This window comes from Hyperolius riggenbachi, chromosome 8 (assembly GCF_040937935.1).
Source record: "Hyperolius riggenbachi isolate aHypRig1 chromosome 8, aHypRig1.pri, whole genome shotgun sequence".
NCBI classification, from domain to species: Eukaryota; Metazoa; Chordata; class Amphibia; order Anura; family Hyperoliidae; genus Hyperolius; species Hyperolius riggenbachi.
Window position 1 is genome coordinate 73,852,275 of NC_090653.1, and position 25,483 is coordinate 73,877,757.

At 43.8% G+C, this 25,483-nt stretch overlaps 1 protein-coding gene across 9 annotated transcripts in view; it reads right to left on the reverse strand.

Moving 5' to 3' along the window:
* Positions 1 to 3,115: 3,115 nt before the first annotated feature.
* Positions 3,116 to 25,483, reverse strand: part of LOC137528929 (leucine-rich repeat and fibronectin type III domain-containing protein 1-like protein) — an 874,345-nt gene continuing 851,977 nt past the window's right edge. For all 9 annotated transcript variants that reach the window (XM_068250704.1, XM_068250705.1, XM_068250703.1 and 6 more), the window contains one exon: positions 3,116 to 3,915. In XM_068250704.1, coding sequence (XP_068106805.1) covers positions 3,396 to 3,915 — 520 coding nt within the window. In that variant the 3' untranslated portion in view covers positions 3,116 to 3,395. The remainder of the gene's footprint in view (positions 3,916 to 25,483) is intronic.

The following is a 25,483-nucleotide window of genomic DNA, read 5'->3' on the forward strand; positions in this document are numbered from 1 at the left end:
ACTAGCATTGAGCTGCTTACCAGTTAAAATTATCAACTGTTCTGACTGAACACTTGAGGAAGAGCATCTCCCAGATTCTGGAGAAACTAGGGGGTGTATGTAATAAACTGAGTGAAGCAGAATTACATACATAAAGTCTTACCACATGAGTACAGCGTAATACATTGCATGTGATGTATTGAAGTCTGCTCTACCCATCAGTGTGCTCCTAAGCTGGGGGGCATGAAAAAGTAGCCGGGTGGGGTGCGATGGGAGAATGCAGGGCCGACACTTCACTGTGCAACTTTACTTAGGAGGATAGTTAGGTGAGCCAATGACAGCCCAGTACTCACCAAAATTTGCCGGGCGGAGCACCCAGCTAAAATAGCCTGGTGAGAACACTGCACATTACGCACATTTTTTGGGGGATTAAGGGCAGGGACTCCACTAGGGTGATTTTTAGGCGTGTTTTTGGATTACCGACTATTCCAAAAATGCTTTGTCAATGTATCTAAACAGGGCTGAACCCACTAGAGTAATTGCGATTAGGGTTAATTGCAGTCACAGGGCATGTAGTGTTTTGAGCGTATTTGCACTCAATGCCAGGTATAGAAGCGATTAAAAAAATGTGGGGGGTAATTGATTGTAAATTTAAATAGTTATTTATCCATAGCCCTGCCGAGGTTACAGGCGCTTCTCTGATTGGTCCTAGAGAAGCACCTATGACCTCTTCTGCTAAGTGGCAGGGCTACAGATTTAAGTCCGACATCGGGATACCTGGTAAGTATAATGAGGTTTATCAAAGTAAAAAATGGTGAATCACTAAACTGAAGTGCTGTGCAGCAGGGGTGCTCTGATACCACTTTTTACTATCTGGAACTAATTCGGATCCGAATCCCCAGATATCTGATCCGGGTCGGATATATGAATTTGAATTTTTGAAGCCCGAATTGAATTCTGATATCCGACCCAAGTATCCGGCCGGATTCGGATATCCGGATTACAAACCAGAAACTATCTTTTAAATGCTTCTTAACTGTTTTAGAAGCTAAGAAGATACCACCACTCTCTCTCTCTCGGCTTCCGGGGATTTGTAGGCTGTCAAAAGCAAGCTCACATACATTGGCCAGGAATCGAATCCAGGTCAACTGCTTGGAGGGCAGCTATGCTCACCACTATACTACCAACCACACACACAGCAAAGGACAGCACTTTGAAGTCTGGAAGATTCCAGGGCAAGGGTGGGAAGGATGAAAAGCTAGGTGGCCATGCAACCATTCCTGCTAACCTAAAACTTACTTATAGGGCTCGTTTCCACCATAGCGAATCCGCATGCGGCGACGAGATGCGGATTCGCTTGGTACACTGAAGTGGCCGGGGCTGTTTCCACATGTGCGGCGTGCGGGAGCGATTTGGCGGCGGGCCAAATCTGCACGACGGGACCCACAGAATTCGCCTGCGTCGGGAATCCGTGCGAATCGCCGCTAATGTATTTAATAGTAAAAACGCATGCTTTTTTACATGCGTTTTTACCCGCGATTCGCGTGCGATTTCGCACTTTTTTCAATGTTATTTTGCCCTAGCAGTGTCATGGTTAATTTCACATGGCACCCTGCCATGCGAAATCGCACGCGAAATCGCAGGTAAAAACGCATGCTGAAACGCATCCGCATGCGTTTTTACAAGCGTCGGAATGCCGGCGAAATCGCGTCGCAACAATGGAAATGAGCCCATAGACAGTCATATAAGACACATGCCGGTGCAGGGCTGTGTATTGAGTCAACACATTGGCTTAAGACTTTACCAAATCCAATGCTCCAATATGGGGAAGCTTCTCCGTTTGCTTTTTTTTGTTTTGTTTTGTTTTTAAGTGTGGTGTCACAGTTCACTCATCTCTTCAACTACAAGAAAGGCCCAGGAGTATTTTTAGCTACTGTAATATCTATGTTACGGCAGGGCCCTTATTACACTTTCTCTTACAGGGCTATGGAAACCGTTTTGCCTATGCGATAAAGCGAGGTGCAAATATGAAATCATACCTAGCAGAGGATGGTTTAGATCCATCAACCTCTGTGTTATGGGCCCAGCACACTTCCACTGCACCACTATCCATAGCCCTGTAAGAGAAAGTGTAATAAGGGCCCTGCTGTAACATAGATATTACAGTAGCTAAGACTACTCCTGGGCCTTTCTTGTAGTTGAGATGAGTGAACGGTGACACCACACTTAAAAACAAAAAAACAGCAAACAGAGAAGCTTCCCCATATTGGAGCATTGGATTTGGTAAAGCTTAAGCCAATGTGTTGACTCAACACACAGCTGAACACACAGTCCTGCACCCGGCACGTGTCTCATGTGACTGTCTATAAGTAAGCTTTAGGTTAGCAGGAATGGTTGCATGGTCACCTAGCTTTTCATCCTTCCCACCCTTGCCCTGGAATCTTCCAGACTTCAAAATGCTGGCCTTTGCTGGGTGTGTGGTTGGTAGTATAGTGGTGAGCATAGCTGCCCTCCAAGCAGTTCACCTGCGTTCGATTCCTGGCCAATGTATGTGAGCTTCCTTTTAACAGCCTACAAATCCTGAGAGAGAGAGGTGGTTCTTTTTGTTACTAACCTAGTGATCGGATTCGGATATCTGGGAAATCCGCGGATATCTGGATTATGGGTGAAACTATCCACAGATAGCTTTCCGGATTTAAAAAAAAAAATTGGAATCTGTATCCAAATCGGATAGCTGAAAAAAGTTTGGATATCCAGGTAACCCGGATATCCGAAATCCGGATGAGCATCCCTGCTGTGCAGCACTTCTAATCACCGGGAAACGCAAGCACAATCACCCTAGGAATCACTGCACACAGTGCTGCCGCGATTTTAAAGCATTGTAGCCATCCCTAGTAGGTTCCAGCTCTAACTCTGTTTACTACATACATCCCACATTTTGCTGATGGACTGTCTGTAAAACAGGGTTACATCCAGAATCATACCTTAGTTTTAAGAATCTGAGAATGGGTCAATAAAACCGCCCGCCTTTTACAAGACCAGACAATCCACATAAACGTTCATGAGGGCCAGACAGGCAATGTGAACATAAAAATAACCAAAGAAACATTTATTATGCTTCCTTTGAAGTGCCAATATTTGAAACCAATTATTTCCAGTTAGCCAGTTTTTATCACACACTTTATATTTAATAATATTGAACCAAAAAATAGTTAGGAATGCAGTAACCATTATTTTTACAGATTAAAAAAATAGCTTTTTTGTTGTAACCATCTGATCTTAAAAATAGACAATAGGTGTGAAGCCCTAAAGATGGCTCCTTGCTTGAAAATGTTCTTAGCCGTACCACAATGACCAGTTCTTGGTGGACTGTCCTTTTCAAAAGAGGTGTAAAAGTCTGTGGTATTGGTATTTTGCTAATGAGAAAGTACATCATTTGTTATAAAGGTAGTGTCAGTCACAGTTACTTTTTCACCATCCGGGGTGAGGTCAACTATGGTTTTGCTTTTGTGGGACGTTCCTGAGATGTCCTGCATAATACTGTCTCTCCTCTCGTTGAGTTTTGAAGACGAGCGTCCCATTGTCCCGCTCTGGCTGCCATTGGTTTGAGAGCACATGTTGGTGACCTTGGCTGGTTTTGATTTCGGGTGGTTATTGTAGACTTTGTATTTCATGAGTAAAATAAAGATGAACACTAGGACGGAGGCCACAATGATTCCACCAATGATGATGATCATGGTCCCACCAAGAAACTGAGCATGGAGCGATCGGCACTGCTTATACTCCTGTTCCGTTGTAAATTGTACACAGCCTATGACACGGGTCGCAGTCAAAGAAGTCGTTCCATCATCATAAACGGCCAAAACGCAGAGGTCATAATTACGGGATGAAACCAGGTCACTAAGGAAAAATGATTTGCTGGATGATGGAATCATTCTGAAAAGAAATAAGAGAAAAAAAAATTAGATAAAGCTACGTTATACCATATGGCACATTACTGCCATAAATTACAGTTTGCTAATCCTTATCTCCTCTCATTATCCCCTCAGACTGAGCTTGTATGGGCCTCTCTTGTGAAATCTGATGGGGGGGGGGGGGAGGAGGGAGAGAAAATGTGATTGGACCACTCAAGGTACCCAGTTAGTTAAAAACATCCAAAATTTTCACAAATCTGGTTATTTAAAGTGATCATCTAATTATACTTATTACTCTACTGTCCAGCATATAGTGTACAAATAGTATTGCCATATTTTGCAGTTAAAGTTGTGCAGCTCCACAAAAAATATTTTAATAACCAGTGTTCTCCCCACAAATTTTTTTTCCAGCTGGGTGGCATGAAATAGCAGCCGGGTGCAGCGAGATGAGAGAATGCAGAGCCAGTGCTTCTCTGTACAACTCTGCTTACAGCAGAGGAGGAGGTGAGCTGATGACAGGCGGGTGCTCACCAAAACTAGCCGGTGGAGCACACAGCTAAAAGAGCCTGGGGAGAACACTGATGACTACTATTAATAGTGACCCAATCTGTCCTCGTTAGTAGGGATGGTCAATTTGATACAGGACTTTGAAAATTTTGTATGCAAATTTATTCAGCTTAAAAATGGATCAACTGAATTCTGCTTTGACATGATTTGATCAGTCCTTTTTCAAGCTTTATTTGCATACAAAATTTGCACAATCCTGCATCGCCTCATTTACCATCCCGCCTATTTTATGGTAATTCTATGCATATTTATGTAGCTTGAAATTAGACTAAATACTTCTGCTACATTTGATTGGTGCATTTTTGCATAGCTTGGCATAAAAATTTGCTTCAACTATTATTTGCATCTCACTACCCATCCCCTACAAAGTGAATATACAGTTTTGTTGCATCTTTACTCTAATTAGTTTTACTTAACTTTTACAGTGTAGCTAGTCTGGTTTACAGTCAGTTTTTAATTATAACCGTAATTCATCATTTTTTAGATGCAGTTATAAAAATATATACGATATTTACAATTCTATATTTTAGTACATGCAATATTAATATCCAAATTTGTGGTTTGAGAGTGTTACTGGTGGCCGCCAGCTCCCCACTACACTCATTGCCAGTTTGTACATTCCTCAGCCAGTTGAGTCACATGCAGCTAGCAGTGATTTGGCAACTGTCTGACCAAGAGACAGATCTCTCTCTGATCGGAGAGAGATCTGTTGGCCGATTCCTTATCAATTTCAGCATGAAATCTTGTGGGAGTCGGCCTTGTGATGCTGCCTTGCCACCCTGAATGCTGTGTCCCTAATGTTCCTTCTTTCCCCACCCCCCCAGTGACCGTTGCAGTTATACTTTACCTGCTGCCATCCTCATACTTCACATACATTTGCATCCCCACGTGGTTGCCAGGATTATAGTACGTGGCGTGTACCACGTGCTATATACTGGTAGTCACGTGGGGGCACAATGTGGAAGTATGGTGGACACTAGCGGGAGGCATGACAAAGCATAACCGCATAGGGAACCGGGGGAGGAGGGGGCATCGCTTTTTGATGTTCTTTAAAAAAAAGGGGGGGGGGGGGGAAGCGCAGAACTCAGGAGTTTCCATCAGGTTTATGATTATCCCACGCCATTACCGCATCACACCACCTGAGCATGTTGGCCAGAGATTTTTCAGCATGTCCGATTGATATATGCAACCAATTTCGCCCCGAATTTGGTCGCATGGTCGAACGAGCATGCTCTTGGTGGCACCATTTATTTTTTAATCCAATTCGATTATAATTATTAAATTGGATGGGCAATCGGCTGCCAAGTCAATCTATGGGCACTTTAAAAGTACAGTGCATCCGGAAAGTATTAACAGCACATCACTTATGTTACAGCCTTATTCCAAAATGATTATATTCATATATTTTTCCCTCAGAATTCTACACACAACACATGATTTCTCAGTTTCTTTGTTTTTTATTTTTAATTGTAATTTTAATAAATTTGCAAAAAACGTCAAACTTTTTTCACGGTGGGGCGTTGAGTGTAGAATTCTGAGGAAAAAAAAATAAAATGTAATCATTTTGGAATTGGGCTGTAACATATCAAAAATTTGGAAAAAGTGATGCTTTGTGAATACTTTTCATATGCACTGCATATTGTTGCTCTCTTGTACACAACTTAGAATTAGATCAATCAAATGCAATTGCTACCAATTTTGACTAACTGAATTTCAAAGTGCATACAATTTGCATTATGTTTGCACACAAGCTGTAATAATCATATCGGCTACCAGTCTGCACAAAAATTACATACCAACCTTAAAGGACAAGTATTGTAAAAAACCTGTAAATTGCACTATAAAGTACCTATTTCCCCCCCTTATGTTTTGACATCAAAATATTTGACATGAGTTTAAATACATGCCCACTGTAAACTGAAATATCAGTACTCTAGCTCTTTAGCAGTACAGGATCTTCTCAAAAAATTAGCATATTGTGATAAAGTTCATTATTTTCTGTAATGTACTGATAAACATGAGACTTTCATATATTTTAGATTCAAATACACACAACTAAAGTAGTTCAAGCCTTTTATTGTTTAAATATTGATGATTTTGGCACACAGCTCATGTAAACCCAAACTTCCTATCTCAAAAAATTAGCATATTTAGTCCAACCAATAAAAGAAAAGTGTTTTTAAAAACAAAAAAAGTCAACCTTCAAAAAATTATGTTCAGTTATGCACTCAATACTTTTCTTTTATTGGTCGGATTAAATATGCTAATTTTTTGAGATAGGAAGTTTGGGTTTTCATGAGCCGTATGCCAAAATCATCAATAAGAAAAACAAAAGGCTTGAACTACTTTAGTTGTGTGTATTTGAATCTAAAATATATGAAAGTCTAATGTTTATCAGTACATTACAGAAAATAATGAACTTTATCACAATATGCTAATTTTTTGAGAAGATCCTGTATATAATATCGTTATCCTTTATAATAATTTGCACGTGTCTCTGCGTCCATGTCAGTGTTTTTGCAGCACTGACAGCCATTGGGACAGGACGCGAGGACTTGCCAGGGGGCCTGGCGGGCGTGTGTGTACGTTTTTAAAAAGTGTCATCTTTTTGCCAGCAATTGTGTAGCGATTAGCATTTTTTTTTATTCTGATTTAAAAAAAATTTAAATTAATTGAAAGGACCCGTGTCCAGTAATGTAAAACTGCTAGCAAAATCGCTCTGTGTAGGTTTTGGCGAGCGATTACACCAGCGTTTATATACTTTACATTGCAGAAACGCTAATAATGCTACATGTCCTGGGTTTGTGATTTTGGTAATCACAATCGCTCCAGTGGAATTTAGCCCATCCATTAACATTAGCTGAGCGTTTAGGGAAATAGTTAGCATTTTGAATTGCTCCCTAAATGCTCACAAAATCGCTCTAGTGAGTTTGAGCCCTCATTCTCTTTTAAAATAAATCTGTTGTCTGGCTACGTTAACTTTTTTTTACTTTTTATTTTACAATATAACACCAAAATAAAAACACATCTAACTATCACACACCAGTCCAGTAAAGGCCCCATTCACACTTAAAAGTGCGAAATGCCGGCGTTTTTGCGGGAGTGATTTTTCTGTGATTTAACGTCGAAAAATCACTAGACACTGCAGCGATTTTCCTGCGATCGTGTTTAGCGCTTCTATAGCACTGAAATGCAATTTCCGGAAAATCGCCTGAAAATGGTGCAAGCTACACATTTGCGTTTGGCGATTTGCGTTAATCGCCGGCAATTAACGCAAATCGCCCAAGTAAGAACGGCCCTATAGGGTATTAAAAAACGCTAGCGCTTGAGCGTTTTGCCGAAATTGCCGGCAAAACGCTGTAGTGTGAATGGGCCTTAACCGATACAGTTCATGAAAACTGGGGAAATGTATATATAAATAGAAACCATGAAATACATAGCCACAGTACACCTCAGCCAATTATAGAGTCAGTGATGCAGAGTAACCCAGGTGCACTAAGGGTCCCAAATGTAATTTTGATTTTTGGCCACAGAGTTGTAGGAGTCCACTCTTCCTCCCTCACCATACCCACATGCAGAGCAGTACCTGCAGTGGATTAATGTTTGCCTGCTCCAGCTCTGTGGGTTTCCTAGACAGCCGCACACTTTCTGCTGCCATTTGCTGGCTCCCAATCACATGACCGATGTGAGTCACATTTGTGTGCCAGGCACTGTACATACAAATGTGTATCTCACCATGTCACTTCAGGTATCCTTTAAGTACGCAGGCACAGTACAGCTACCCTCGTGCTTGAAGAGAAGACCAACCCTGATCACTTTTCCAACAAGCACTTGTTGAAAGTCTTTGTGGGGTCCACAAGTGGCAATGGAAGACCAGAGGACTCCATGGGAAGCCAATACAGGATCCAGCTACTTCCCCCTTTATAGGTAAGTATTTCCTTGACATGAGCTGCGATTCAAGCTCACTTCAAATTAACCTTCCAACCCAAACACTTTAACACAGGTCCTTCCCTTTATCTTTAGCAGTACCTTATATACTCGCGTATAAGACTCATTTTTCAGCACAAAAAAATGTTCTGAAAAGTTACCCCATCATCTTATATGTGAGTCAGTGGAGCAGGTTTTGTTACTGGCATTGAAGTGTAAGGATTGTGCACTAGTGAGCCTGCTCTTACCAGCTGCCCTGCTGTGTCTTTGCCCCCCATCCCCTGCATCATGGTGTGCAGAGTGTGCTGCTCAAGACTACCTGTGCTCCCTGGCTTGTGGAGCAGAGCATGCAAGCAAGGGTCAGTGGTGCAATGATTGGGGATTGTGCCTGTGTGGCATCTTGAGGCACAGCTTATATCGTCCTTGGGGCACATCTGGTTACTGTGGCAGGGGTATATACATGAGTCAATTACTTTTTCCTGGTTTCTGAGGGAAAAGTGAGTACCTTGGCTTCTTCACGGGTCGGCTTATATGGGAGTATATACGGTGTATTGTTCTCTCCAATGAGACTTCACAATATCATCACTTAATTATGATAATCTATTTCTATCATTACTTAAGCCTCATACACACACTGAAGTTTGCTGAGGCGACTGATGACTACCGCCTCAGTAGATAGTCAGGCCGCCAGACCTGCAGCACGCAAGCCAAGCAAATCAACTCACCCCCAGTGATAACCGATTCCTATGTGCACACTCCTCCCCCACCCACCGCATGATGTCACGCACACGCCATTCCGTTGTTCCCCACCTCTCCTAATGGCAACAGTATGCATCGTCGTCTACTCGGCTGACTCGTATCTTTGCAGTGTAGCGATGTCACCCAAGGGGATCTAGTCCCTACCCCCAATAGGTGACATCCATCAAAGGTGTGTACGTATCTTTAGGCAGGGAACACATTAGCTGCGATTGTGCATGTTTTGCCACGGATGGCAAAAAACGCACAATTCCACAACCTATTGAAATCAATAGCCACTCTCACACTTTCACATTTTACGTTCACACTTTGGGCTTGATTCACTAAACCGTGCAAATTTGAGTTATCACAGTTTAGTGAATCAAGCACTTTGTGTGTTTTCAAATTGCACAGCTTTCAGTTTTTCCTGCACGACACCCGTGTTTGCAGTTACAGTATATAGTGATGGCTGGATAGTGTAATGGTTAAGGGCTCCGCCTCTGACACAGGAGACCTAGGTTGGAAACTCGGCTCTGCCTGTTCAGTAAGGGAAAGACTGCTTAACACTGCTACTGAGTGTGCTCTAGTGGCTGCCTCACAAGCGCTTTGAGCCCAACAGGAGAAAAGCGCTATACTAAAAAAAAAGGAATTATTATATGCCGCTGCAAATGAAAAAAAACGGAATGATTGCAGCAAAACAATCGCTAAAGCCAACAAAGACCCGGGAATTGCAGAGGTAACCAGCCGTGCAAGCGTGTTACCTCCCTTAGTGTGTCCCCTGTGCCCCTGTGTTGAAGGTTCCTCTGTTCTGTCTCAATGGCTATTTTCATACCCTGTTCTGTGGCAGTATTCTGGAGTTGTCCCTCTTGAGAAGACACATGTTGCTCATTGTTCCCTCACAAAGACTGCATTAGATTGGATTGGAGAGTGGAAGGAATTATCTCCACACAGACTTCTAATACAAACGTCTCTTTGAATTTCCTCTGCCTTATAACTTTCTATTATACTGGGAGAACTTTGCATCTCCTGTGATAACTGGCATCAGATGGAAGCTGGAACCTGCGTAAATTAAACATCCACTCTTTATAATTACTCTGGCTGTCCCTTTATTGCATCTCGTAAAATGTCACTATGCTGGAAGGGCTTAAGAGAAAACTCTGCCTTTTCATTTCATGTTCAGTGGGCGTTAAATATGTTTAATTAGTATAAAAAAAATAAATTTCAACTGTATTAAAATGCCACTACTGAGATAGATTATAACTAGCGAGGGCTTGTTACAGTTAGTACGTTCTTTTTGCTGAATGAGAATGGTGTTTGTTTATTGCACCAGCAAAAATTCATAACTATTCTACAAGGGTCATCTAGCAGCCATAACCAATTAGAGGATTTTTTTTAATTTAGGCACACTATCTTCTGATTATTTCTACACATCAGGGCCCATTTCCACTAGTGCGGTATGATTCAGTTGCGGAAAACATGAAAACGAATTTGCATGCGAATGCAAATTCGTACGCATTTGTATGCTAATTTTAACGTGAAACCGCGTTACAATTCGCATCTGTTTGTTAGTATGCAAATTTAACCATGTTAGTGCCTGTGTGCTTTTACATTGATTTTAAGCAAAAACATAATTGCGGAAATTTAAGCGAAAACATAACATGAAAAATTCACATGGAGAAAACGCAGGGGAATTTCCTATTAAATACATTACATGCGAATCGCACACTAACCCTGTGGTGTGCGAATTCTGATGGCTCTGCTGTGCACATTTTTTTCTGCACAGTCCACCGCACAGAATTTCTGACAAGTGGAAACAGCACATTAATTTATATTGGTAATGCAAATCTGCATGCAGATTCGCTCTAGTGGAAACAGGCCCTCACCTATTTTATTTAAGAATTTACAATATGTTTTTACAACATTTGCAACCCTTTTAATGTAGTAGCATCAAACTCTTCACCTATGGGTTGGAGAAATTGCGAAGGGGGAGGGATTTCATGTTAATGCTACTAAACAAACAGTTACTGGCATTCTGCAGTCATGTGACAAGCATAACAGGAAGTGAAGATGTTAACCTGACATATGCCAGTTAAGATACCCATACACTTATAGATTGCCACCGTATGTGTAAAATGATTCTGATCAGTATTCATTCAGAAATGAATGGATTCCTACCACACACAGCACATAGATTTTCAATAGATTCTAGCAGAGATATATGGTATGTACCATTATAATATGCACGGTCATCAGATTTCACTACATAGGTATAAGTTAAATGTACTTCAAGAACTGAATTGTTGTTAATAACCAGTTTAAAAAAAACCCCAAAGCATAACTCACCTACTCCGGGTTCCCTTCGCTGTCAACTCTACCATTGTGCCACAGTGTCCTCTCGTAAATGCCAAATAGCAATGGTGCAGACCTGAAAGTGCAATAGCGCTGAATTCCAGTTCAGCACTATTGCTGTGAAAATGCAGACATTTACAAGAGGACATTGTGACAGAATGGGAGAGCTGACAGGATGAAAAAGACAGCGAAGAGAACCCGAAATAGGTGAGTTATGCAGTGTGTTGTTTTTTTGTTTTGTTTTTTCCCCCAAACAAGTTATTAACAATTATGGTGTGAGGGGGCAGAGAGAAAAGGGCATTCCTAGAGTTGACAGTGGAGCATAACTGCCACTTCCTTCCCGCCCGTATGTTGTTATCAGTGAAGATTTTGGCTGAGTAGTGCAGTGAATTCTGGAGGCACTGGAACAAATGAATGGTGCTGTGACATAAGTCACAGCACTGTGCAAAAAAATCATACTAATAGCACTCTTTCTGGATTCGCGCCCCAGGTGGTTGCCATGTGGCATGGCACGTGTGTTACGGTACACACGAGCCCCACGTGTAATACACGGGCAACCACGTGGGGGGAAGTGGTGTGTACATGTACATATGGGGGGGGGGAAGCATGGCCAGGGGTGTTAAGGCGTCGTCACAAGGCCAATTTCATATTGAAATCCATTGGGAATTGGCCTGCGGTTTATGCTGGCCAACAGATTCGATCAGAGAGAAATCTGTCTACTGGTTGATCGGTTGATGTATGGGTGCCTTAAGTTTTCTCCCAGGAGATCATTTTTCATCTTCTGCTTAAAATACAGTGGCTTGCAAAAGTATTCGGCCCCCTTGAAGTTTTCCACATTTTGTCACATTACTGCCACAAACTTGAATCAATTTTATTAGAATTCCACGGGAAAGACCAATACGAAGTGGTGTACACGTGAGAAGTGGAGCAAAAATCATACATGATTCCAAACATTTTCTTCAATCAATAACTGCACAGTGGGGTGTGCGTAATTATTCAGCCCCCTTTTGTCTGAGTGCAGTCAGTTGCCCATAGACATTGCCTAGCAAGGAAATGAACAGCGCTACTTAAAAACAGGCAAGTGCCTACCTGCAAAAGAGTGCAAGCCCCACTTGTGGGATATAATACACACCGAGCACACACATGACCTGTCTACCACTGGAGGAGGATGTTAGTTTCCTGTAACAGCTTGCATGCAACCTATTAAGTACTCGTCCCTCCCACTGCGAAGAAGTCGATCCTCCATGGGAGGGGCCTAACACTAACTAAATCCTAACCTATGTATATGCATAGCCTTAATACTTAATAGGTTGCATGCAAGCTGTTACAGGAAACTAACATCCTCCTCCAGTGGTAGACAGGTCATGTGTATGCTCGGTGTGTATTATATCCCACAAGTGGGGCTTGCACTCTTTTGCAGGTAGGCACTTACCTGTTTTTAAGTAGCGCTGTTCATTTCCTTGCTATGTACTAATTTATGTCGTTTTTGGTCAGCTGCTCCCACTTAACAGCCATGCTTTTGGTGTATATGCAGAGCTTGTGTTTGGGTTTAAGGTGCGTTTGTAGTTTCTGGGGGGGGGGGGGCTCAGCGCACCTCTGATTGGAGGCCATTCGGAGGCGGCCTGGTGTTGCGCTGATCCACCTTTTGCGCCATAGACATTGCCTGATGAGTGCTAATGACTAAATAGAGTGCACCTGTGTGTAATCTAATGTCAGTACAAATACAACTGCTCTGTGAGGGCCTCAGAGGTTGTCTAAGAGAATATTGGGAGCAACAACACCATGAAGTCCAAAGAACACACAAGACAGGTCAAGGATAAAGTTTTGAGAAATTTAAAGCAGGCTTAGGCTACAAAAAGATTTCCAAAGCCTTGAACATCCCACGGAGCACTGTTCAAGCGATCATTCAGAAATGGAAGGAGTATGGCACAACTGTAAACCTACCAAGAGAAGGCCGTCCACCTAAACTCACAGGCCGAACAAGGAGAATGCTGATCAGAAATGCAGTCAAGAGGCCCATGGTGACTCTGGACGAGCTGGCGAGATCTACACCTCAGGTGGGAGACTCTGTCCATAGGACAACTATTAGTCATGCACTGCACAAAATTGGCCTTTATGGAAGAGTGGCAAGAAGAAAGCCATTGTTAACAGAAAAGCATAAGAAGTCCCTTTTGCAGTTTGCCACAAGCCATGTGGGGGACACAGCAAACATGTGGAAGAAGGTGCTTTGGTCAGATGAGACCAAAATGGAACTTTTTGGCCAAAATGCAAAACGCTATGTGTGGTGGAAAACTAACACTGCTTATCACTTTAAACACACACTCCCCACTGTCAAATATGGTGGTGGCAGCATCATGCTCTGGGGGTGCTTTTCTTCAGCAGGGACAGGGAAGCTGGTCAAAGTTGATGGGAAGATGGATGGAGCCAAATACTGGGCAATCTTGGAAGAATACCTCTTGGAGTCTGCAAAAGACTTGAGACTGGGGCGGAGGTTCACCTTCCAGCAGGACAACGACCCTAAACATAAAGCCAGGGAAACAATGGAATGGTTTAAAACAAAACATATCCATGTGTTAGACTGGCCCAGTCAAAGTCCAGATCTAAATCCAATCGTGAATCTGTGTCAAGATCTGAAAACTGCTTTTCACAAACACTGACCATCTTATCAGACTGAGCTGGAGCTGTTTTGCAGAGAAGAATGGGCAAGGATTTCAGTCTCTAGATATGCAAAGCTGGTAGAGACATACCCTAAAAGACTGGCAGCTGTAATTGCAGCAAAAGGTGGTTCTACAAAGTATAGACTCAGAGGGCTGACTAATTACACACACCCCACTTTGCAGTTATTTATTTGTAAAAAATGTTTGGAATCCTGTATGATTTTCGTTCCACTTCCACGTGAAAGACCAATACAAAGTGGTGTACACATGAGAATTCCAATAAAATTGATTCATGTTTGGGGCAGTAATGTGACAAAATGTGGAAAACTTCAGGGGGGGCTGAATACTTTTGCAAGCCACTGTACCTTTTCAGTACTCTGCAATTGAAAAAGTACCTACAAGGAGTTGAGCAAGTACTGTCAAATTATTCTGAGCAAGTCACATTTCCATGAAATCCTCAAAAGTAACTGCCATTTGGTAAGTTCACACGGGGACTTAAATCAATGAATGGGAACGGTCTCCCATTCATTGATCTAGTGGTTAACGATCGGCAGCGGTAACGAGCGGGGGGAACGTGATAGCTATGCCCCTGCAAGCAGTTATGGCATTTTGCAGGGGGGGTAGTTACTCAACCGGGGCAGGGGGAGTGGTTAAAGAGACACCATAAGCTTAAAAAGTCCCCTGGGGATGCTTACCTCAGGAGGGGAAACCTCTGGATCCTATCGACGCTTCCCCATCCTCTTCCGTCCCACAGTTGCAGCGTTGCCGCCGCCCCCCCCCCCCCCCCCCCCGAAACCACAGCTGACAAGGAAAGTTTGCTGTGGCGCAGGCACAGTGTGCCTGCAATATTTACCTTCCCCGGCTCCAGCGCAGCAGCTCCCCAATGGGCCCATGCGGAATTAGCCTCACCCGCTCGGGTCCACGCTACTGCGCAGGGGACTCGAGTCTGCGCAGTAGAGCGGACTGGATCGGGCTCAGCTATTTCTGCCAGAGCGGAGAGCCGCACCTGTGCTGAAGTCGGGGAGGTAACTATTTACATGCCTGCCATTCTGGGAATTCTAGCACTGCCACCATAGGACGGAGGAGGACAGGGAAAGCCTTGATGATCAGATGATCATGATCCAGAGGTTCCCCCTTCCTCCCTAGGTAAGTCCTCCAAGGGGACGTTTTTAATTTACAGATTCTCTTTAAAATGCATACAAAAAATTCATTCTTACCAAAAGAGACCACCCAAAAAAAGCCTATTTTGTGGTGAAAAAAAAAACAATATATAGATCATGTCCGTGTGATAAGTAGCGATAAAGTTATTGGCGAATGAATGGGAGCAGCGTGATGTGTGAAAATCACTCTCGTTTTTAACCTGTGGTTGGGAACTGGTTAATTGTGCCCTAATATTTACAGTAGCAGTAGCCTGGAAAACGTCCTTGCTGTTTCCAAGCAAGCTGACCTATACCGCAAATCTCCACCGGTGCATCTGCCTCGGAGCAGTGCTAATTCTGGGCCTTGTCCTTTGATACATCTCCTGTAGATAACTGTCAGTACGTGTGCGAGAGGAGCAGCAGAAATCCGCTGAGCTTTGCCCGTGCTGTGTGATGTTAAGTGCTGCAGGAAGGTTAAGGCAGCCTCATTGGGGGAAACGGAAGGAATTGAATTCCTCACCATCTCTGCTACCCACTCACCACTCACTGAAGCCATTCACCTTTTGTAAGGCGCTTTTGTGTTCTTAAAGTCTTTTGGGATAAAGTCTCAGATTGTTCATTTTTCCTTCTCTATTGTCTGCTGAATGCTTCTTTCACGGACGCCCTGTCTTAATCCATCTTTAGCGCACAATGTGTAAATTAGGACCCCGCTGAGCAATTTCTCCTATTCTTTCACTAGACAAGTTTTTTTTCCACCCTTGAAGTTCATTTGATGTTTGTCACAAGAACACTGTTGACTCCAATGTAGTTTTTTTTTTATTATTTTTTCTTTTTACTTCAGTAGTTAGAAAAAGGCTTTTCTCCCCCTCCATGCGCAAGTGTTTAACAGAAATGTGGCGCTTATTTTGTTTGCATCTTAAAACTGCATTAGTCTGTATGCATAAAATGAGGTGAATCAATTTATGTGCCTTCGGCAATACACCTCAGTTTCTTTCTTATTTTATTGCGGAGTCATTAGACGGTGCTGGAAATAAAGGCAAGCATCTGTTACCATGTACGCATGCTGTGTAACCCTGCAGCGCGCACAGCGAGGGGAGGGGCGCACAGTCACCGCTGCTAGATTTACCGTTCTGGTAAACTGCTTCTTTGTATAGGTGCTCATAAGGAATGGATTTCTGCATAGGCCACATAGGCTGTGGCCTAGGGTGGTAGCATTGCCAGAGGCCACACCCATTACAGTAAAGGTAGTAATGATAAACTGTCAGAGCTGTGTCATGTTAATGTAAAAATAGGAAACTCAGGTGTTTACGTTTATAAACATAATTAACTAGGTTGCCCAAAACAAACTTTTGAGATTATTTTGGTTACCTTTAGCAACTATGCAGGTGTCCCCTGATGTCATGCTGTCATCGGACATGCTAGAATGCACAATTCTATTGTTAGACATCCTAGGGGCCTGCCATTTGCTACCTGTTCATTGTTCCCTCTTACAAATACAATGTTAGCATAAGCTAGACGATTGGCACCAGACTGACCATCTAATAGATCCCTTTCTAATTGAATCTGACCAGAGAGGAGTTTTTACAGTGCTATCTGATTATTGGACATCATCCTAGCAGCTCTGCCTGCTGGACCCCCTATGTAATGTGTGCCCCCCTCCACCTGAGCCTGTGGTGAGTGTAGAAGCAAAGGTCACCTCTCCGCGCTGCACCTCCTGTAGCATCTCTGCTCCAATGCCAGGGTGCCTGTACTACAGGAGGTGTCAGGTGGATCAGTGAGGTACTTCCACACTCACCACAGGCCTAGGGGGAGACTGGCCGGGGGTTCATCGATCGGAATATTGAACGCAATCACCGGCATGCACCTGGCCGAGCCCTTTTGAGCAGAAGCCATGTTGTGGCATAGATCTCTGCCGCATTTGATCATTATGGTCAGATGAGCTCGCAATATCAATGCCACAAATAGAGTAACATATGGCCACCTTTAGGTTCTTGTTTGAAAACTGCTACCCGAAACAAACTTTGACAACAACAAAGATTCAACACGTGGGCGGGGTTTAGGGGTATAAGTCACGCCATCTTTGAGGCCCAGTTTTCGGTGTTCCCATTTTACGTCTCCTTTATAGTGCTCCACTCACTATGGTGCATGTCTAGTATATTCCCACTCATTACATTGCAACCCCAAGTACTGTATGTTATGTAATGGTGCCCCATTTGACTGCTACCCTTATACGGTGCTCACCCCCCATCTACCCGCAGAGTGCATGGATTGGGGGCTGCAAGCAGAACACAGATCACTGCAGGCTATTTGTTTGGGGCAGCACGGTGGTGTAGTGGTTAGCGCTCTCACCTTGCAGCGCTGGATCTCCGGTTTGAATCCAAGCCAGGTCAACACCTGCAAGGAGTTTGTATGTTCAACCCTGTGCTCGTGTGGGTTTCCCCTGGACACTCCAGTTTCCTCCAACATACCAAAAAACATACAGATAAGTTAATTGGTTTCCCCCTAAATTGGCCCTAGACTAGGATACATGCACTACACGATACATATAGACATATGACTATGGTAGGGACTAGATTGTGAGCCCCTCTGAGGGACAGTTGTGACAAGACAATATACTTACATACTGTACAGCGCAGCGTAATATGTTGGTGCTATATACTGAAATAAAATAAATGCCTAATGTACATCATTCCAATTGGCCACATTGTCCTTCCTAAGCACAGCCAAATGTGTTATTACAGTCCCTCACCTCCAAAAGTCAGCTGTAATCTTACACATGGTGACACCTATGTAAAATCCTGTGGGTGTCAAGAGTGGGAAAGTTTGCCGAGAAGCCCAAGTCTGCTTCTTTCATGTTTGATATTATGAGATTCATCACCTTATGACGACAGTGGGATTTTACGTAGTGCAAAGGAAGCAATTGTTCCTCTCCCATTTATCTGTAGAAGACACTAGAAGCTGTGCCCTTCACACATTATTGTCCGCTCTTTCTACCATTCATCTCTCGGCAAAAGACTCCAGCTGCTCTGCCCTTAAACCACTGCTGGCCGGTCTCTCTGTCGCTCGTTTCTCAGCAGAGGAGTCCAGGTACTCTGTCCTTCACACACTACTGGCCAACGCAGTGTGATGGTATATTAATCTAATTCCTTTGCCAGGACGACAAGGGACCTTTTTTTGGACACATTTTAAGGCACGTTTCAGTTGGAATGCAATGAGATTTATCTGAGCTGCCTCATGTCGGGTACACACTATGCTATTTCCCCGTCAGATTTTGAGTCGAATCGTTAATGTCGGACAGTCCTGATCTGATTTCTGATCATTTTTTGATCGATTTTGAACAAAAGTGATCAAAAAATCAATCAAAAATAAGATCAAACCTGTCGGAAATGATTGATTTGACACTAAGGGGTTGATTCACTAAACAGCGCTAATGAATAGCGCTATAGCTCTAAATGAATTACGCATGTTATTGTGCACGTAAACAGGTACGCAGGCTAACAGATCACAACGTGCGGGAAAACACACATCACACAGTATAACTCCGTAGTGCACATTGGGGGGAACACATCGTGCTTTAGAAATGCACAGTGCGCACCAGAAATACACTTACAATACAATACAGAGATATATATAAAAAAGGAAATGTAGAAAATTACCTTTTGCTGACCAGGTCTGTACTAAGCGCCTCTGTGCGGTATGTGTGCAGAGAAGCGCCCTATATACAGACCTAGCGGCTAATTAACCAATCCGATGGTGGCTCTCAATAATGGAGAGGCGCAGTAGAGTGATTTAAAGGCAGCGTGACGTCACGCAATGCGCAACCTTTTTTCCTTAATACCATGTGTGCATTTGAGTATACAATATATATACAGTGGTTTGCAAAAGTATTCGGCCCCCTTGAAGTTTTCCACATTTTGTCATATAACTGCCACAAACATGAAGCAATTTTATTGGAATTCCACGTGAAAGACCAATACAAAGTGGTGTACACGTGAGAAGTGGAACGAAAATCATACACTATTCCAAACATTTAAAAAAACAACAACTGAAAAGTGGTGTGTGCGTAATTATTCAGCCCCCTGAGTCACTACTTTGTAGAACCACCTTTTGCTGCAATTACAGCTGCCAGTCTTTTAGGGTATGTCTCTACCTGCTTTGCACATCTAGAGACTGAAATCCTTGCCCATTCTTCTTTGCAAAACAGCTCCAGCTCAGTCAGATTAGATGGACAGTGTTTGTTAACAGCAGTTTTCAGATCTTGCCACAGGTTCTCGATTGGATTTACATCTGGAATTTGACTGAGCCATTCTAACACATGGATATGTTTTGTTTTAAACCATTCCCTTGTTGCCCTGGCTTTATGTTTAGGGTCATTGTCCTGCTGGAAGGTGAACCTCCGCCCCAGTCTCAAGTCTTTTGCAGTCTCCAAGAGGTGTTCTTCCAAGATTGCCCTGTATTTGGCTCCATCCATCTTCCAATCAACTCTGACCAGCTTCCCTGTCTCTGCTGAAGAGAAGCACCCCCAGAGCATGATGCTGCCACCACCATATTTGACAGTGGAGATGGTGTGTTCAGAGTGATGTGCAGTGTTGGTTTTACGCCACACATAGCGTTTTGCATTTTGGCCAAAAAGTTCCATTTTGGTCTGATCTGACCAGGGCACCTTCTTCCACATGTTTGCTGTGTCCCCCACATGGCTTGTGGCAAACTGCAAACGGGACTTCTTATGCTTTTCTGTTAACATGGCTTTCTTCTTGCCACTCTTGAATAAGAGCCAACTTTGTGCAGTGCACAACTAATAGTTGCAGTGTTGCCAACCGCCCGTAAATTTACGGGCAGCCCGTAAATTTTGATACAAAATGAGCTGCCCGTGAATTCCGTAAGGAATTCAGCAGCGTCCGTAAAAGGGCGACCAGTCGGCCGCCTGCCCTGTTGCAGGAGGACAGCAGCGCAGTGGAGGAAGAGCTGTGGGCAGCGGTGCTCTCCCTCCCTCGCTGACTGTCCCCTCCTGATCTAAGTGCGGAGTGACGTTTGACAGCGGGCGGGACTTACCTTCCGTCTCGCTCCTGCGCCGGAAGTTCTGCTGCTCTGGTCTGGACCAGACCAGAGTAGCGGCAAATCATCCGGCGACGAGACACAGGTAAGTTCCGCTTGCTGCCGCCTGCCAGCCACTCCGCACTTAGATCAGGAGGGGACAGTCAGTGAGGGAGGGAGAGCACTAAGGTGAGAGAAGGGGGGTAGATTGCCCCCCTTCTCCACCGCTGATGCCACAGCTCTCCCTCCACTGTGCTGCTGTCCTCATGCTGGGGGGTGGGGTCACCTGGCTACCTATTGTGCGCACATATACCTCTGGCTACATATACTTGGCACATATAACCCTGACTACATATACTGGGACATATACCCTGCCTACATATACTGGGCACATATACCCCAGGCTACATATACTGGGCACATATAACCCTGGCTACATATACTGGGCACATATACCCTGCCTACATATACTGGGCACATATACCCCTGGCTACATATACTGGGCACATATAACCCTGGCTACATATACCTGTGGCTACATATACTGGGCACATATACCCTGCCTACATATACTGGGGACATAAAACCCTGGCTACATTTACTGGGCACATATACCCCCTGGCTACCTATTGTGGGCACATATACCTCTGGCTGCATATACTGGGCACATATAACCCTGACTACATATACTGGGACATATACCTGTGGCTACATATACTGGGCACATATACCCCTGGCTACATATACTGGGGGCATACACCTCTGGCTACATATACTGGGGGCATATACCTCTGGCTACATATACTGGGCACATATACCCCTGGCTACATATACTGGGGGCATACACCTCTGGCTACATATACTGGGGGCATATACCTCTGGCTACATATACTGGGCACATACACCCCTGCCTACATATACTGGGGACATATACCTCTGGCTACATATACTGCGCACATATTTCCCTGGCTACATATACTGAGGACGCTGGCTGTTTGCCATTATGTGCATTTACTGCTGAAAAGCTGTCTCTTATTATGTGCATATACTGGTGACAAGCTGTCTCTTCTTATGTGCATTTACGGGTGAAAAGCTGTCTCTTATTATGTGCATTTACTGGTGAAAAGCTGTCTCTTATTACGTGCATTTACTGGTGAAAAGCTGTCTCTCATTACGTGCATTTACTGGTGAAAAACTGTCTCTCATTACGTGCACTTACTGGTGAAAAGCTGTCTCATTACATGCATTTACTGGTGAAAGGCTGTCTCTAATGTGCATTTACTGGTGAAACGCTGTCTCTCATTATGTGCATTTACTTGCCATGCCCACTGTCGCCACCGCAAATTTCCTCGTGCGTGTTGCCCCCTACCCATTTGACTGCCCCCTCATATATGCCAGTCTAGAACCGGCCCTGTACCCCTGCCTACATATACTGGGCACATATACCCCTGGCTACCTGTTCTGGGGACATCTATACCCCTGGCCACCTATTCTGGGGACACCTATAGACCTGGGGCTACCTATTTTTGGGGAACCACTGCTGTCAGATTAAATGTATTTAGGGGAACTGCTGTCAGATTATGTGTATGTTGGGGGAATCGCTGCTGCCAGATTACATCTATTTTTTGGGAACCACTGCCATATTGTCTATTTTGGAAGAACCTCTGCCAGATTACGTGGATTTTTGGTGAAATGCTGTAAGATTACATGTATTTTGGGGGAAGGGGGGAAAACACTATGGCAGAGCTCAAACTTCCCTGGCAGACCTTTTACAGCAATACTAAAATCATGTATATTTGACCACGCCCACATTCTGTTGCGTGACCACGCCCATTTTTCTACGTGCGGCACAGGAGATTTTGTCAGTAAATTTTTAGGTATTTGTCAGTAAAAAAATAACGTGAAAGGTTGGCAACACTGAATAGTTGTCCTATGGACAGATTCCCCCACCTGAGCTGTAGATCTCTGCAGCTCGTCCAGAGTCACCATGGGCCTTGTCTTGGTAGGTTTACAGTTGTGCCATACTCTTCCATTTCTGAATGATCGCTTGAATAGTACTCCGTGGGATGTTCAAGGCTTTGGAAATCCTTTTGTAGCCTAAGCCTGCTTTAAATTTCTCAATAACTTTATCCCTGACCTGTCTGGTGTGTTCTTTGGACTTCATGGTGTTGTTGCTTCCAATATTCTTTTAGACAACCTCTGAGGCCGTCACAGAGCAGCTGTATTTGTACTGACATTAGATTACACACAGGTGCACTCCTCAGGCAATGTCTATGGGCAACTGACTGCACTCAGACCAAAGGGGGCTGAATAATTATGCACACCCCACTTTGCAGTTATTTATTTGTAAAAAATGTTTGGAATCATGTATGATTTTCGTTCCACTTCTTACGTGTACACCACTTTGTATTGGTCTTTCACGTGGAATTCCAATAAAATGTATTCATGTTTGTAGCAGTAATATGACAAAATGTGGAAAACTTCAAGGGGGCAGAGAGAGAAAGAGATACCTAACATATACCATGTCTAAGTCCAATGCCTCTTACCTACAGCTGTAGACTCCTATCGGACTGCCTGATGAAGCAGGGTCACGCCTGCGAAACGCGTTGCAAATAATTGTGGAGTATATCAATAAATCTTCTGTCAAACGTACATACATTTTTGTCTTATATCAACCTGGAGTAGGTAAGTCCACCACTGCCTCTCCAATATTTTAACGTTTTAAGCATATCTAATGACGCCTCTGTTCACTCATTAATGCTGACACAAATGTTTACATATGGTTATAAAAGGATGTAGATCAGTATACAGCGTAGTAATTTAATTGAAAGACACTATAAAAACAAGTTCAAAAGAAGAACCTAAAATGTAAAAGATGTAGTGAGAGCAGATGATTACGGAGATAAGGAGATTAATCAGAGTAGACGGCAAGGGAGCAAACCTCACAACAGTGCCTAATAATCTATGATCTGCTGCTGTGTCTTCAGAACACACTGAATTACTACCCCGGCTCACAAACATGCATACATTAAATAAGGGTGCAAAGAAAAAGGTCGTGGAGTGAAGCAGAATTTTCAAAATATTGAGTATTACAATTTCTTTATCATTTCTTTATCCGTTAGAATAATAAATATGTTAAAATAAACGTATTAAAAAGGGCGCAAGGTGGAGTCAAAATTTCAAAAACAATGAAAACGAAAAATATTTACATTCTTAATGGTGACAGTTTACTACAACTAAACCTAATCCTACTCTCACATAGAACCCTCCCCATTCCGAGGCCTTACCCTGAAACCCTGCTTCCTGACGCCTAACCCTAAAACCACTCTTCCTGACACCTAACCTTAAAACCCCCCTTCCTTTGCCACAAATAATGTAAATACAAAAAAAAAACACTTTTTCTAAAACAAATTTCAAAACCATGATTTACAAAATGATGATTCTCAAAACGATAATTTCCAAAATGATAATTCTGAAAATAAAAATTTCGGTTGGAGAGGCCCAGCGCTCATTAAGTATCGGCACCTAAATTTCTGCTTTTGGCACCCAATAGCCAATATTTTGAATTATGGGGCACCCAAATAGTCCAATAGCAGCAGGAGTCCATATGTCCTGCTTCCCACAATTATACCTTATGGAACAGCTCCGAGATACAAGTCTAGCTAGACTGCTGTAGCTGCACGTGTGGCATTTTTATACCACCTGTAATTTACTAACGTTTTTACTGTATTGCTTCAACCTTGATAATTACTGCATGTTGAAATGCTGTAGAACACATTTTATGTCAAAGGACTCAGCACTTTATCCTTGGAAAATGTAAAACCTATTGAGAACGTAGCCATTGTGTTTTGGTTGCTATGGCTGTTTTCTTTTCCATTGTAGTATTTCCTACCTATAATAAAAGAGCATCCCTGGTGTGTAGTGCTGGGATGATTCATGTATGTTTGGGCTTCTCAGTCAGGAACTCTGCTTGTAGCCTTACATTGGTGGTGGTCTAGACCAGGATAATTATTAATCTAGCACAGTGATCTGCAAACTTGGCTGTCCAGCTGTTAAGGAACTACAAGTCCCACAATGCATTGCAGGAGTCTGACAGCCATTCATGATTCCTAAAGGCAAATACATTGTGGGACTTGTAGTTCTTTAAAGGAATACTTAAGTCTAAAAAAAAATAAAAAAATATTTACTCACCTGGGGCATCCCTCAGCCCCCTGAAGCTGTATATTGCCCTCGCAGCCCCGCTCCGATCGTCCTGTCCCCGCCGGCGCCTACTTCCGGGTTCGGCGACAGCCGCCGACAGGCTGGGAACGCGAGTGATTTTCCGTGTTCCCAGCCGCTATATCACCCTCTATGCTGCTATAGCGTATAACATATACGCTATAGCAGCATAGAGGGTGATATAGCGGCTGGGAACGCGGAAAATCACTCGCGTTCCCAGCCTGTCGGCGGCTGTCGCCGAACCCGGAAGTAGCCGCCGGCGGGGACAGGACGATCGAAGCGGGGCTGCGAGGGCAATATACAGCTTCAGGGGGCTGAAGGATGCCCCAGGTGAGTAAATATCTTTTTTTTTTTTTTTTAGACTTAAGTATTCCTTTAAAGAGGAACTGTAACGCCAAAACGGCCCCTGGGGGGTACTCACCTCGGGTGGGGGAAGCCTCAGGATCCTAATGAGGCTTCCCACGCCGTCCTGCGTCCCTCGGGGGTCTCGCTGTAGCCCTCCGTGCAGTCCGGGCAGCGGTGACGTCATTATTTACCTTCCTGGCTCCTGCGCAGGCGCTCTGATGCCTCTCGGCGCCGAAGTAGGCGGAAATACCCGATCGCCGTCGGGTCTGCTCTACTGCGCAGGCGCAAGTTTCCGGCGCCTGCGCAGTAGAGCGGACCCGACGGAGATCGGGTATTTCCGTCTATTTCCGTGCCGAAAGTCGCCACAGCGCCCCCGCTGGAGCCAGCAAAGGTAAATATTGAACTGACAGTCGGCACAGTCGCCGGCTGTTCGGAGGGCTGCGGCGAGACCCCCGTGGGACAGAGGACGGCGTGGGAAGCCTCATTAGGATCCGGAGGCTTCCCCCACCCGAGGTGAGTACCCCCCAGGGGAGGTTTTTGTTGTTACAGAGTCTCTTTAAGGAAGTACAAGTCCCACAATGTATTTGCCTTTAGGAATCATGAATGGCTGTCAGACTCC